Genomic DNA, 16,131 nt, shown 5'->3' on the forward strand with positions numbered 1-16,131 from the left:
ACTGCACTTGAAATAAAGTGATGGAGATGATGATAAGTGCAAAACTCTTATTCCATTGACACATCATTTAAACTTGCTGCTCAAATCGAGGACACATACCCTAATTTCAGGAACACTTCACTTACTTTTAGTTCCCTTTGTGCAGTAACAGGTATTCCAGGGAAAACGTGTCAGAGACCACGCTGCAAAAAGGGAACTAAAAGTAAGTAAAATCTTCTTGAAATTAGGGTATGTGTCCTCGATTTGAGCAGCACGTTTAGATTATTTGCCAGTGGAATGAGCTTTTTGCCCTTTAAATAGGAACCAATCATCTTCATCATTTTATTTCAAGTGTTCAAGTTCAGTTTATCTAAGTATCTTATTTTAGGGGTAAAATGCGGAGGCTGTTCGATCGCATCAGGGATCAGAGGGAGCGAGGCAGCGGCACACGGGCGTGTTCAGACGAGGCAAACATTCCTGGTTCTGATTTAAGCTCATATGAATGAGTGCCGGATGAACGAGGTCAAAGGTTAAACATCCCTGTAAAAGGTTAAACATCTGGTGAAGATTACAGGTACCACGAGCTGTTTGTGTTAGGGCTGGACGATAATTCAATAGCCATATAAATCGTTAATAAAAAGTTCAATAGATTAAAAGTTTTCCATCCTTTTACATTCTATCCATGTAGGTTAATATTACAGTCATTAATCCTTCCAGCCAATCACAACGCAGACCCAGGAACCAAGCTCCGCCCCCTTCAAAGAGTTCAGAGAGCATTGGTTCCTTTTCGTTTTTTAAAAACTTGCAATTTTGGTAAAAAGTTGGTTGAATAAAAAGTTGAGTTTGAATTCAGTGTTTGTCTTTATCTAGAAATAGGTTGCTAAGCAACAGCATAAAAGTGACTAGAACTGCACTTAAAATCAATATTTTTAATTTGTTGATAATTATCGATATCAATCAATATGATTTCTTAGGTCTGGATGATGATTCAATAACGATGTATATCGATCGCTAGATTTATATCGATGATAGAAAAAAGGTCAATAAAAAGTTTAATAGAATAACAGTTTTCCTTTTTGCATTCTAGCCTATCATGTAGATAAATACTAATCTCTACGTCCTCCCAACCAATCACAACACAGACCCAGGAACCAAGCTCCGCCCCTTTAAAGAGTTAAAGGGTTGAGTTTGAATTCAGTGTTTGTGTCTGTATCTAAAACAAAGTTGCTAATCAACAGTATAAAATGTCCAGGGCTGCACTTACAATCTATGTTGTGAATTTATTGATAATTATCGATATTGATCGATACGATTCCTACTTTATCGACATGTTAGTTTTCTCTACCCAGCCATAGCTAGCGTCACGCCCACCTGTCTTCGTGCTCCTGGACCAACGCGCTCAGCAGCTGCCTGGGCAGCGAGAAGGACAGCGGCGTCTCCGACATCTGCTCCCTGACCAGCAGCCACCTGCGGTCCTCCGTCTGGAAGCGGTACACCTTACACACCTGGGAGCACAGCGCTGCACACACACACACACACACAGGAACACAGGTGTGGGTCAGAGGGGGGAGGAGCCACACGGAAAGCTGAGCGCAGACCCTCAGAGTCTCACCGGCTCTCATCAGCGGACTGTTGTCTCTGTCCTGGACGGAGCCGTGCAGCGTGTCGCACAGCACGGAGCGCTGGAACGAGAGGAGACGGGCTGAGCTGCAGAGGAGCGGACAGAAATCCCCCCCCCCCCCCACGCGTCCTCAGACACCAGTGGGACTATTTAAGCTGCAGCTACACTGACTCACTGAGCTAAAGCTTAAAAACAGCAGAGAGGAAACCACAAACTGACACTGAGCCAAACACTGAAGCCAGGAAAACAACATTCTTCCTCCACCTTGTCTGCGGGACGCTCGTCCTCCTCCTCCTCCTCGTCCTCCTCCACCTGCAGGCGGGACACCGTCACCTCGCCCACCTCGCCGGCGCCGCCGTCCATCGTCCTGAGGCAGACGGAGAGAAAAGGAGAGAGACGGAGAGAGGGTGAAGCTGGAGGAGGTGTGGAGGCGCCGCTGTCAGCGTGAAACGTTGTTGTCAAAGAAAGACTTCCACTTCCTGCCAGCGACCCTCCGCCTGCTGCTCACAGCCACTTTTCACGCAAATAGGTCAAGACGACTAAACACAAACAAAGGTGAAGGCAGCAGACACTGCAAAAAGGGAAATAAAAGTAAGTAAGAATTTCTTGAGATTAGTATATTTTCCCTTGATTTGAGGAGCTAAATAAGACCATTTGCCAATGGCATGAGTTTTCTTCCTCCTAAAATAAGATGATTAGATATCCTGCACTTGAAATAAGATGATGGAGATGAATTGTTCCTGTTTTAAGTGCAAAAATCTTATTCCATTGGCAAATAGTCTTTTTTAGCTCCTCAAATCAAGGAAAAATACACTGATTTCAAGAACATTTCACTTACTTTTATTTCCCTTTTTGCAGTGGATAATATGCAGACACGAGTCAGTAAACCATCTAAAGAGCAAATTAAACTGAAATTAACCCCAAACAAAACGACAGTGGGATGAAGACAGCTACATTTCTCTGGTAGGAAGAAAAAGAAAAAAAACCTGAAGAAGAAAACAAAGGAAATAGAACAGATGAGATGAAACTAAACCTGCAAACGTTGTGAAAACATCGGCTTATGGTAAACATGCAGAAACTAAACTAAAACCAAGATAACAGGCGAGATCAGACACGTGAAGCCTGAGCGGTTCTGGTTCTGACATCATGCCTCCTTCAGACCAACAAGATGGCCGCCTGTGGAGGCGCCCGCCGTCTGGACCGAGCGCTGAGCCGACAGCTGGACCGTGGATCAGGGAGGACGAATGTGGACGAAAACGGCCCGATCATAACGGCAAGAAACTCTAACCAGTCGTTGGACGGGAGCTCAGCGTGTGGACGGAGACGGACCGCAGACGTGTCCATCACGTCCCCGGCCTGTTGACGTCCATCCACAGGACCACAGGACCCATTGTTCTCAGTGGCTGTGCCGCCATGTTGGGACGCTTCCATAAGGACCTACTGCATCCTCCTAAGGGCAGGACGCTATGTCCCAGCTGTCCTCGCATCACACACTGCAAAAACGGAACTAAAAATAAGTAAAGTGTCCTTAAAATTAGTAAAATATGCTTAAAACTAGTGTATTTGTCCTTGGTTTGAGCAGATAAAATAAGATTATCGGCCAATAAAATAAGATTTTTGCACTTAAAATAGAAACAACTTATCTCCATCATCTTATTTCAAGTGCAGGATGTCTAATTATCTTATTTTAGGGGTCAAAATACTCATCCCATTGGCAGATAACCTTATTTACCTGCTCAAATCAAGGACAAAAACACTAATTTTAAGAACATTTTACTTATTTTTAGATCCGTTTTTGCAGTGCAGTAATACTGCAGAGGACGGGATATGTCTACTGCAGTCATAGTCCAGGCTCTAAAGTGTCCCACACTGCAAAAACTGAACTAAAAATAACTAAAATATTCTTGAAATGAGTGCATTTATCCTTTATTTGAGCAGGTAAATCAGATGATCTGCCACTGGAAGAAGATTTTTGCACTTAAATTAGGAAACAATTCATCTCCACCATCTTTATTTCAAGTGCAGTTTATCTAATTATCTTATTTTCGGGGTCAAAATACTCATTCTATTGGCAGAGCATCTTTTTTACCTGCTCAAATAAAGGACATATACACTAGTTTCAAGAAATGTTTACTTATTTTTAGTTCTGTTTTTTCAGTGCACCTGTTGCATGGAGCCTCGCTCACAGCCGACACAGATCCCAGTCATTGGATGAGAGGTTAGAGACGCACCAATCAGGCCTTTATTGGCTTTTCCAAACTATAAAAGATAAAGATCTGCTGCAGGATGATGACTAAATTACACGACGGTCCTCATATCTGCATGAAAGCTCCTGAGTTTTACTAAAAAAAAGGACATCAGACTGATCCAGCTGGTTTGCTGATGTGCATACAGACGTTTATCATCTCCATGCATTTAATCTGCAGGAGACAAAGCAACAGATCTTCGGGTTCTTGTCCTAATCGGAGCCGATAAAGAGAGACCGGCCACTGATTGGCCGACATCTAAAGGTCACTGCTGGAAGACGACAGAGAAGAACGTGGCGAGTCAGCAAAATGTGGATTTATAGCCACAGACATCAGCTTCAGGACATTTAACAGCCACATCTCCATTGGCTGAACCGTCTCCGCCGGTCTGCATGTGGACCGGATCAACAGAGCCCCTCTGCCACTGCAAAAAGGCAACTAAAAGTAAGTAAAGATTTCTTGAAATCAGTGTATTTTTCCTTGATTTGAGGAGCTAAATAAGACTATTTGTCAATGGAATGAGTATTATTACCCCTAAAATAAGATAATTAGACATCCTGCACTTGAAATAAGATGATGGCGATGAATTGGTCCTGTTTTGCGTGCAAAAATCTTATTCCGTTGGCAAATAGTCTTATTTACCTGCTCAAATCAAGGAGAAATACTCCTATTTCAAGAAAATTGCTCTTACTTTTTGCAATGTGGACGCTGCTTCGGGACGTTCCACAGGCTGGACAACCCAACTGTGTCTTTAGGTGACAGTCAGACGTTCTGTCCGGGATCTAAAGGCCCCGCCCCCCCGTCAGAGCCACAGCGACGCTACGTGAGACCGTAACGGTACGCGTCTGGATCATGCCACACTGCAAAAACTGAACTAAAAATAAATAAAATCATCTTGAAATTAGTGCATTTGTCCTTGATTTGAGCACATAAATGAGATGATCTGCCAATGGAATGAGTATTATGACCCCTAAAATAAGATAATTAGATATACTGCACTCTAAATGAGATGATGGAGATGAGTTGTTCCTATTTTAAGTGTAAAAATATCATTCCATTGGCAAATCATCTTATTTATGTGCTCAAATTAAGGACAAATGCGGTCATTTCGAGAAGATTTTACTTATTTTTAGTTTTGTTTTTGCAGAGCAACGCGGTAGATGAAGAGAAAGAACCAACCGGCCCGCCTGCTGTTTCTCTCTCTAAGCCCGGCTCATGTGTCGGTGCTCAGAGCTGAAGACTCCAGGACGGATCCTCCCGCTGTCCGCCTGCAGATGTCCACCTCCGTCCCTCACTCCCCGTCCCTCACTCCCCGTCCGTCATCCCGTCCCTCGTCTCTCTGCTGCCGTCTCGCTGGAGGTGTTGTGATGCCAGAACAGGAAGAGGCTGTTTTTTTTTTTCTTCTCCTCTCCTCTCTGGGAGGCGGGGACGCACGCTGCCCCATCTCACTTCCTCTTCTGGTTAACGGTATCCGAGCGACGGCCAATCAGGAGACGGGACTCTGGACCCCGTCTAAAGCTCTCCGTAAAACGAGCCTGGCTGACTTACAAAAGGGTTCTTTCACAACGAGGTGAGCGCGGAGGTTTCTAACGCTGGCTCCCAGAACACTGCAAAAACGGATCTAAAAATAAGTAAAATGTTCTTAAAGTTAGTATATTTGTCCTTGATTTGAGTAGGTAAATAAGACTATCTGCCAATGGAATGAGTATCTTTACCCCTAAAATAAGATAATTAGACATCCTACACTTGAAATAAGATGATGGAGATGAATTGTTCCTATTTTAAGGGCAAAAATCTTATTCCATTGGCAAATAATCTTATTTACCTGCTCAAATCAAGGACAAATACACTGATTTTAAGAACATTTTAATAATTTTTAGTTCCGTTTTTGCAGTGAACCGACTTCAGAGGAACAGGAGAAGCTCAGAGCAGCTTCTGAACTCGTTGAACCTGTAGCCGTGAAAACACGAAGGTTTACCTGAGCTTCTGGGAGCTGCTGGGCTCCTTGGACCTGAGGAGATCTGCGATGGAGAAGGACGTGAAGCCCAGGCAGCTTCTCTGCAAGAGAGACAGAGAGAGAAAAACAACGTTTTCTAACACAAAACAAGCATGGCTAACATCCCAAACATCTGTAAACCTCAAACCTCTTCAGCTCAGAGCCTTAATATGGCTGCTGCACTGCAAAAACAAATCTAAAAATAAGTAAAATGTTCTTAAAGTTAGTGCATTTATCCTTGATTTGAGCAATGGAATGAGTATTTTGACCCCTAAAATAAGATAATTAGACATCCAGCACTTGAAATAAGATGATCGAGATGAATTGTTCCTATTTTAAGTGCAAAATTCTTATTCAATTGGCAAATCATCTTATTTACCTGCTCAATTCAAGGACAAATACACAAATTTTAAGAACATTTTACTTATTTCTAGTTCCGTTTTTGCAGTGTGTGTGTCTACCTTTCAGTTCAGAGGCAGGAAAACGACACATAGAAGGTTGATCACCCAGGCTGGTGGATCTGATGGCAGCAATGACCCAATATGAGCATAAATGAATGTTCTGGCTGCACAGACAGAGACTCACTCGCCTAATCCTGATTAATCCATCTAATACCGACATCATCACAGATATAGCAATGAGACGGCCGTCCCAGATTATTAAATTCATCCATCAATGCAAAGCTAAAAAGCAGAAGTGAGGGAACCGTCACTGCCGACGTGACGCTTCGTGTCCTGCAGAACCGCAGCCCATCAGACACGAGCTGCACCGGCGTCCCTTCCTGTCCTCGGGTTTAAACTTATGTAACGCGACAAGATAAGCCGGCGCACGGAGCTGCTGCTCGGCACTGAGCCGCGCCGCGACCCCACGGCCTCCATGTTTGATGAGAGAGGCGCCGGGCGAAGTGGGAGCGTGGATGTGCTGCGGGGATGATCAGCAGCTCAGAGGATTAGCTTAGGAGGGTGAAAAAGGCGCTTAAACGTCACGGCGCTGAGGTGAGGCTTTTTTTTTTTTTTTAAAGATCAGTGATGAAAGATGTTGGTTTGGTTTTTACAGCCCTGATGCTTTTGGGTTCTAGACGAACTGACGACGTGTTAGATTTTATCAAGTCCAGCGTGGCTTGGACCCGGTTTGTGGCGTTTGTGGGTGGGTTCTCTGGGTGTTTGGTTTGGGAACGCCGTTGCTTTTGTGCTTTAGTGCAGGTGCCTGTTCTGTTGGTCCTTTCAAGAGAGTGAAGAGGTCGGTCTTGCTAATGAGTGATGTTAGGATGGGTTGGACTGGAACGTGATCACTGCTCCAGAAAGAGCCGACCCAAAAAAACACATTCTTGATTAACTTTACGAGTCTGATATATGACATTAGCATGGATCACAACCCGAAGCATCCACTGCAAAAAGGGACTAAAAATAAAATCTCCTTAAAACGAGTGTATTTGTCCTTGATTTTAGCAGGTAAAAAAGATGAACAAGTATTTTGACCCCTAAAATAAGATAAATAAGAAAAAAAAATGATCGAGAAGAGTTTGCAAAAGAGGTGCAAAAATACTCATTCCATCGGCAGATCATATTATTTACCTGCTCAGATCAAGGACAAATACACTCATTTTAAGCATATTTTACTTATTTTAATTACCTGTTTGCAGCTTAAGATTCCAGAAACAGGCAGCTGTGATGAGCGTCCTTCATACACTGCAAAAAGGGACTAAAAATAACTATAATCTTCTTAAAATGAGTGTATTTGTCCTTGATTTTAGCAGGTAAAAATAGATTATCTGCCAATAGAACGAGTGTGTTTACCCCTAAAATACCATATTTAGATCTCCTGCACTTAAAATAAGATGAGTTGTTCCTATTTTAACAGCAAAATACTCATTCCGTTGGTAGATAATCTTATTTACCTGCTAAAATCAAGAAAAAATACGCTCCTTTATAGAATATTTTACTTATTTACTTACTTTTAGCTATCTTTTTGCAGTGTAAGACTCCAGAAACAGGCAGCTGTGATGAGCTTCCTTCATACACTGCAAAAAGGAACTAAATGTAAGCAACATTTTCTTGAAATAAGTGTATTTGCCCCTTGATTTGAGATTTTTGCACCAAAATAGGAACAACCCATCTCCATCATCTCATTTAAAGTGCAGTATAACTAATTATCTTATTTTAGGAGTAAAATACTCATTATATGGGCAGATTGTCCTATTTTATCCTCAAATCAAGGACAAAAACCCTCCCTTCCCTTTTTGCAGTGTAATGAGGCAGGACTCATCCAGGGGGAGCATCAAAAGTCACCTCAGACCGTTTGTGCAGCTTATAAAGACGCTTCCTGCAGGTTTTCCTGGTTCTCCACACTGCAAAAACAAAACTAAAAATAAGTAAAGATTTCTTGAAATTAGTGCGTTTCTCCTTGATTTGAGCAGGTAATTGGAGGTGGAGATGATTTGTTCCTATTTTAAGTGCATAAATCTTATTCCATTGGCAGATCATCTTATTTACCTGCTCAAATCAAGGATAGATACGCTCATTTCAGGATAGTTTTAGTTATTTTTAGTTCCGTTTTTGCAGTGCAGAACCCCTTAGACCCTAAATACATCCCTGCTGGGAACATGTCTGTTGTACTCTTTAATGGCTCTAATTCTTCCCTTTGTACTCTGTACACTGCAAAAAGGGAGCTAAAAGTAAGTGAAATTTTCTTGATTAGAGCAGGTAAATAAGACTATTTGCCAATGGAATAAGATTTATGCACTTAAAATAGGAACAATTCATCTCCATTGTCTTATTTTAAGTGCAGGATAACTAATTATGTTATTTTAGAGATGAATTGTTCCTATTTTAAGTGCAAAAATCTTATTCTATTGGCAAATAGTCTTATTTACCTTCTCAAATCAAGGTAAAACACACTAATTTCAAGAAATTTTTACTTATTTTTAGTTCCCCCATTGCAGTGTATAAGCTACTGGAACCAGAATTTCCCTGAAGGAGCAATCCCAAGTGATAAATAAAGTTGAGTCTAAGTCCAAATGTTTCACAGTGTTTGCCTATCTAGAAAAATGCAGCAAGGTAATTTTCCTCTTCACTAAAAAAAAACAAAAGACCTTCTGAGTCAGAGAGTCTTGCAAACGCCTCAAACTTCCCTGCAGCGCTGGCACCGAGTGTGAAAGAGATCCGTACGCACGCGCCGTTGCCTCATTTCCTCGCCCGCCGCTCAGCGTTTGTGCAACAAAAGAACGACGTGCAGAGACACGCCGAGCCGATCTTTCTCAATGAGCCCCCGGCCAAACAAGAGGCTTTACGGATTACGCGCTAATCCTCGTCAAACCTGGAAACACGACGCGCTGAGCGCCGCAGCTGGGCGCCACAACCAGCCGCCGGGTTCAGTCCGGCTCGCTCAGTCCTGCCAGGGGAATCCGGAGGAGAAAATCGTGACCAAACGTACTCAGATACAGCTGGAAACACGAGGAAAGCTCCGCTAGTTCGCTGGTGAAGACTCTCAGTCATCAAGGTTATGATCCTTCCAAAAGAAAAGTTAAAAACCAAAACAACTGGACTTTTTTCCCGCAGTTTGAAGTGGAGTTCCAATCTTGAACTAAACTAAAATTAAGTAAGCCATTTTGCAGTGGCTGTGCTTTCCTCTGTAATGTTTTTTCTGTTATGTTCTGTTCATGTTCAGCACTATGGTCTGGTTAGTGCAACGTGCTACAAATAAACCCGCCTTGCCTTGCACCACTACATCTGATGCTCTGCACTGGGAGACCGTGTACTGCAAAAAAGGAACTAAAAGTAAGTAACATTTTCTAGAAATTAGTCTATTTTTCATTGATTTGAGCAGGTAAATAAGACCATTTGCCAATGGGATTAGTAGTTCTACCCCTAAAATAAGATATTTAGATATTCTGCACTTGAAATAAGATGATGGAGATGAATTGTTCCTACTTTAAGTGCAAAACTCTTATTCCATTGGCAAATAATCTTATTTACCTGCTCAAATCAAGGAAAAAATGCACTAATTTCAAGAATAATTTACTTAATTTTAGTTCCGTTGTTGCAGTGTGTGGCTCGGACGCAGACGCTCAGCCGTATAAACCCAGACCTGAACTTTTAAAATCCATTTTATAATAAAATGCACTACAAACATAAACATTCTTCTGCACTGCTGCACTTTATATTGTAATGTTATTTTATTTCAACTGCAATCTCATTAAATTGTCGTAAGCTGTAGGCAACTAAATGTCGTTTTGTCTCCACTCTGTACAGACAATAAAGTTATTCTAAGTGTCTCTGACCCTGAGCTCTCCTGCAGAGACAGCGTCTGCAGAAAGCTGCCGACCTCTGTGCACCACGGGCGCCCGCTGCCCCCCCACCCCCCCCCCGCTTCCTCGGCCCAACACTCGCTACGCCACAAACGTCACGGCTGGCATCCTGTCACAGAACCATGCTGGAGTTCACCGAGAGCGACCCATCCTTTGAGAAGCGTTTGCAGGACCAGTCTGCACGCCTTGCTGCTTTGCTTAGATCACCTGATTTCTAAAATATGAAGCATATCTGCTGGAAGCGTGAGGGTTGCACTGCAAAAATTAAACTAAAAATAAGTCACACTTTCTTCAAATTAGTGTATTTGTCCTTGATTTGAGCAGGTAAATAAGATGATTTGCCATTGGAATGAGGTTTTTGCACTTAAAATGGGAACAATTCATCTCCATCATCTTATTTAGAGGGCAGAATAACTAATTATCTTATTTTAGGGGTAAAAATACTCATTACATTGGCAGATGATCTTATTTACCTGCTCAACTCAAGGACAAATGCACTTATTTCAAGAAGATTTTACTTCTTTTTAGTTCTGTTTTTACAGTGTGGACAGATTCCTGAAGCGACACAAGAAGCTCCTACTTATCTCTAAAATGTATAACGAACTTCTGTCTTTCGACTGCTTGCCAATTATTAAAGTTAGGGATGCCTGGGACAAGGAACTGTACCTAAACTTGGAGGATGACTGATGGGACGCAGCTCTTAAGACACTTATCCAGTTTAAAGTACTATTTAGACTCCATTTTTCTAAAACACTACTGTCATAAATTTATCCCAATATCGCAGACAAAAGTATCAAATATCATGCCTCACCCTGCAATTTATCCCATATGTTCTTTTTTTTGTCCGTTACTGTCTTCTTTCTGGTTAAATTACTTTGATACCACGTCAAAAATACTCTCTGTGTTCATAAAAGTCCCCCCCCCCCCCCCCCCACATTGCCATATTTGGGCTCCCAGAGGACCATAACCGGTTTACCCCTAACCAACTAGATATTTTGGCATTTACCCAATGGCTCAATGATACCAATGTCTTTTCTGAAGCTAGAAAAGATCCGATATTCAGTGAAACGTAATTCTGGTAAATTTTATGACAAATGGCTTCCCTTTACTACATTCTTCCACTCTCTTCAGTACTTTCCTTCTGATTGACCCCTCCCTCCCCCATTTGTTTTTTTCTTTGTTTTATTAATTTAATTTTGGATTTTTTTTTTTTTTTTAGATTTAATTTGATTTATTCATTTATTTTTTCTTTTCTGAGGGGCTTTATTTGTATTTAATTATAGCATATATTAAGATCTATTGTTATTCAGTTATTATTACGATGTTTATTATTTCGTTTGATTTTATTTTAGTTGCGTGGTGTACTGTTCGTACCACTTAACTTACAAAAACACCCTGGAAGTTTGACTATATCCCTTGTTCTCAAGTCTTCGAGATGCACAATACCTTTATGGTGCCAATATGTACATATTGTTGCTCGCTATGATACCCTATGTGAAAAGGATGTACATATGGATACACATCTCTATTGTTGTAATGTGCATTACTTCCTAATAAAAATATGAAAAAAAAAAGAAGAAGCTCCAACTGGGGAAGTGTCCAGATGGATGCTTAGTGACAGGTAACCTTCAGAAACAGTTTCCTAAACACTACACTGCAAAAACGGATCTAAAAATAAGTAAAATGTTCTTTAAAGTTAGTGTATTTATCCATGATTTAAGCAGGTAAATAAGAAGATCTGCCAATGGAATGAGTATTTTTACCCCTAAAATAAGATAATTAGACATCCTGCACTTGAAATAAGATGGAGATGAATTGTTCCTATTTTAAGTGCAAAAATCTTATTCCACTGGCAAATAGTCTTATTTACCTGCTCAGATCAAGGACAAATACACTAATTTTAAGAACATTTTACTTATTTTTGTTCCGTTTTTGCAGTGTACAGACGTGTTTCACAGCAGAAAGAGCAAACAGAGAGGTGAAGGAGAGCAGAAGTGTGAGACGTCACTCACACATGGTTTAGAGAAACAACACCTCTGCAGCCCTCCTCACACCGTCAGACGGGCTTTTATGAGCAAATCAACAGAGTGAAGAGCATCTAACCCAGGCAGGGCTGCACCTCCACTCATCATGGCCATAAATGCCATTTAACGTGGATTTATTTAAGTATTTAAATAATCTCTACATACAGCGCTTATATATATTCAGAGACCCCTGCTTGCATTTGGTTAGACCCTCCTTAGCAAGTCGCTCCTCTTAAACTGGCTGGATTCAATCCTCCGTGTCAGCAGAGTTTACATGTTCAACGGGACTGAGGCTGAGACCATCACACTGCAAAAAGGAACTAAAAGTAAGTTACATTTTCTCCAAAGTTGTGTATCTGTGCCTGATTTGAGTAGAAACTTTAAATGATCTGCCAATAGACGAAGATTTCTGCACTTTAAATAGGAACAACTCATATCCATCGTCTTATTTCAGGTGCAGTAAATCTATTTGTCTTATTTTAGGGGTAAAAACGCTCATTATATTGGCAGATAATCTTATTTAATGCTAAACTCAATGACAAATCTCTAATTTCAAGACAACTTTGCTTACGTTTTGTTCTCTTTTGCTAACTTTACCCGTTCCAGAACCAGACTCGATCCGTCTGTGATCGTTCTCCTGCAGGAGAAGAAGTTTCATCAACACAGCCTCCATATTTATTATTCCAGCCATTGTGGTGCAATGGACCGGTACCAACCCCGCAGCATGATGCTGCCACCGCCCCCTGCTGCACATCTCCATCATGACTGAATGTTCACTGCAAAAACTGAACTAGAAATAAGTCAACTTTTCTTAAAATAAGTGTATTTGTCCTTGATTTGAGCAGCTAAATAAAATAATCTGCAAATGGAATAAGACTTTTGCACTTAAAATAAGATGATGGAGATGAATTGTTCCTATTTTAAGCGCATTATATCTAATTATCTTATTTTAGGGGTAAAAATACTCATTTCATTGGTATATAATCTTATTTACCTGCTCAAATCCAGGACAAATACACTAATTTTAAGAAAATTCAACTTATTTTTATATCCGTTTTTGCAGTGTATGGCTTTTGAAGCGCCGTAATTTTTTTTTTTTTTCTGTTTGTCACCTGGGTGTGATGCCCTACCTGTCCAGCAGAGGAGCTGTCGTCTCTCGGCGGACGGAGGCATTCGGTGCAGGCCATCATCGCCCTCTGCATCCTCGGGTCTCTCTTCACCGCAGAGCGTTTTACGACTGAAGCTCAACAAACTGACTTTTTTCTGTTCTCACGGGTAAAACGCTCGAAAAACGAGAGCCGGGCTGCAGGAAATGAAATAAAACGCAGAACCTCCAGCAGCGAGTTGGAAGAATAATCTGATTCTCTCCTTAATTTAAACATAATTATGATAATTCTGCTTGTAGAAAACTATTATTCTGCTGCTGCTGTTTGTTTAACGGCTTAACTTAGAAAAATGTTTTTGTTGTTTTTAATCGGATTTATGATCAGACGCTCTAATCCTTAACTTTAGGACATCTAAACACCGAGAGGGAAATAAAACCGAGCTTTAAACAGCTTTAAAGGATTAAGAAAGGATAAATTCCTGTTTGCACGTTCCTACCTGCATCTTAGAGCGCCATCGACTTTAAAGCCCACTGAGCGTTTTACCGTTAAAGTCAAACTAACTAACGCCGGACATTTGGAGATAGAAGATGCGTCCTTCAGATCGCAAGCGGCGGAAACAAAGAAACGGCAGAAATAAAAGTTTCCACACATCTGAGGAGAAAAGTGTCTGCAGAGCAGCTAAAAACAGGAATGACTCGACCCGGTTCCCCAGTCTGCAAAAGCAGCTGAGTCTTTCTCCTCCTCGCTCTGTCACTTTTTCCTCCTCCTCCTCCTCCTGCCGCTGCGTCACAGTCAGAAGGATTTATAAAAAAATAAATAATGAAAAAACACGCCCTCCCTGTGCACCATGGGAAATTTTGGAGATTAAAAAGCGCCTGGCTGGCAGAAACTGAGCTGAAAAAAAATGGAACTGAATTCAGTTTGTCCTCCGTTTACCCATCCATCCATCATGTGTGCAGGAGATTAACCCGCAGAGAAATCAAGTCAGTCAGTGCAGTTTTACACATCCTCATCCCTAATCTTCTTATCTGCACAGCTCTTCATGCACACACACACACAGCTGTAGTAAAACACTCACTGTGCAGCGCGGCCTTAAATCTTCCTCCCTGTAAAGCCTCACTTCCATCCTGCTGTGCTGCTGCAGCTCGGCGTCGACGCTGCAACGCACCGAGGCTCGAAACGCGCCGTCCTCTGACCTCTGAAAGCACAAAGCAGCCAGACTGACGTGTTTTACAACCAGGATCCAGGTTCTAAGCCTGAAACATGGAGGGACGCGTCTCCCTGCAGGCCTGGAGGGACAGGAGGTGGGGGGGGCCTCTGGAGACGCTGTGAAGGAGTTTACCTTCACTGTCTGGGTGCAGCAGTGCTTCCTGACGTCGTAGGCGTCGACTGTGGAAACGTGAATTTTGACTTTGGCTGCGGTGGCAACTACAACTCGGCACTCTGGGAGAGAAATTAATAAAACGCAGAAGGATTAGTGGCTCTTTGGCCTCAAGTGAGCAAAGTTAATTAATCTGCAGCAAAACATACCGAGAGTGAGGAGCAGCTGAGGCGCAGCTAGGGCTCCACCTGGTGGTCACAAGACAACACGACAGCGTCAGACCGTTTTGTTTGTGTTCAGCCTCTTTGACTCTAATGCTCCTACATAAAGTCTCCTAACGACTGAAGAGAGTCCTCCAGAGAGCGATTTAGTCTCAGGATGCGCCTCAGAGCTTTACCGCACCATCTTTATTTATGAGGCGCTTAAAAACCAGCCAGCAGCTGAAACAGAGAGCTGTACATCGCTACAAGCTAAAACGCATCCATTAATAAAATAATAAGATAAAAAATAATGCATGAAAACGCTTAAAAGAAACAGTAAAACCAATTAAAATGCAAACTGAGGCTCATTAGTGGTAAAAGCCAAAGAATAATTTTAAGCCGAGTTTTAAAGGTAGACAGTGAAGGAGCCTCTCTGATGTGCAGGGGCCGTTATTCCATAATTAAGAACCAACAACCTGAAAGGCCCCGCCCCTCTGAGCGGCCTTTCATATTTGAGTAGCTAAATAAGACTATTTGCCAATGAAAACATATTTTTGCATTTAAAATGAGAACAATTCATCTCCATCATCTTATTTCAAGTGCAGGACGTCTAATTATCTGATTTTAGGGGTGAAAATACTCAATATATTGGCAAATGGTCTTATTTACCTGCTCAAATTAAGGAAAAATATGCTAATTTCAAGAACACTGTTTTTGCAATGAGGCTACCCTGCCAAAACAGAACTAAAAATAAGTTAAGTTATTGTCTTGAAATTAGTGTATTTGTACTTTATTTGAGCAGGTAAATAAGATAATCTGCCACTGGAATAAGTTTTTTGCACTTAAAATAGCAACAATTCATCTCCATCGACTTATTTTAAGTGCAGTAAATCTAATTATCTTATTTTAGGGGTAAAATGACTTATTCCATGGGCAGATCATCTATATTTAGCCGCTCAAATAAAGTACAAATACACTCATTTCAAGACAATTTTAACTTATTTTCAGTTCTGTTTTTGCAGTGTAAACCTCCGGCCAGAATAGACGGGCTCAGAGCAAAACGTGTTGGGATGGACCTAAACGAGTCCTTTCCAACACTTCACAGACCTTTTGGGATCAGGTCAGACCTAAATCTAACCGGGAACCAAGGCCAGGCCGTGAAGCTGACCTCCACAGACCCGCCGCGTCCAACCAGACGGATCTGGAGCCATTACGCAAAGAGAAAATCAGTAAAAAAAAATGAAGCCTCTAGAGGCAGAAAGCTGGTCGAGATGTGCTCTAGCCCTACGGACACTTACACGCAGCTTCCAGATTGTTGTTCCACTCGCCGCG

The 16,131-nt window shown here is 41.7% G+C and overlaps 1 protein-coding gene across 1 annotated transcript in view; it reads right to left on the reverse strand.

The window, feature by feature from the left end:
• LOC118565781 (type II inositol 3,4-bisphosphate 4-phosphatase-like) overlaps positions 1-14,289 on the reverse strand; it is a 30,373-nt gene extending 16,084 nt beyond the window's left edge. Inside the window, exons 1-5 of the mRNA XM_036146776.1 lie at positions 13,303-14,289; positions 5,825-5,904; positions 1,865-1,967; positions 1,592-1,661; positions 1,351-1,498 (exon numbers count right to left, since the gene is read on the reverse strand). Coding sequence (XP_036002669.1) covers positions 1,351-1,498; positions 1,592-1,661; positions 1,865-1,967; positions 5,825-5,904; positions 13,303-13,374 — 473 coding nt within the window. The 5' untranslated portion in view covers positions 13,375-14,289. The remainder of the gene's footprint in view (positions 1-1,350; positions 1,499-1,591; positions 1,662-1,864; positions 1,968-5,824; positions 5,905-13,302) is intronic.
• Between the last annotated feature and the right edge of the window lie 1,842 nt (positions 14,290-16,131).

The sequence above is a fragment of the Fundulus heteroclitus genome, chromosome 14 (assembly GCF_011125445.2).
Source record: "Fundulus heteroclitus isolate FHET01 chromosome 14, MU-UCD_Fhet_4.1, whole genome shotgun sequence".
NCBI classification, from domain to species: domain Eukaryota; kingdom Metazoa; phylum Chordata; class Actinopteri; order Cyprinodontiformes; family Fundulidae; genus Fundulus; species Fundulus heteroclitus.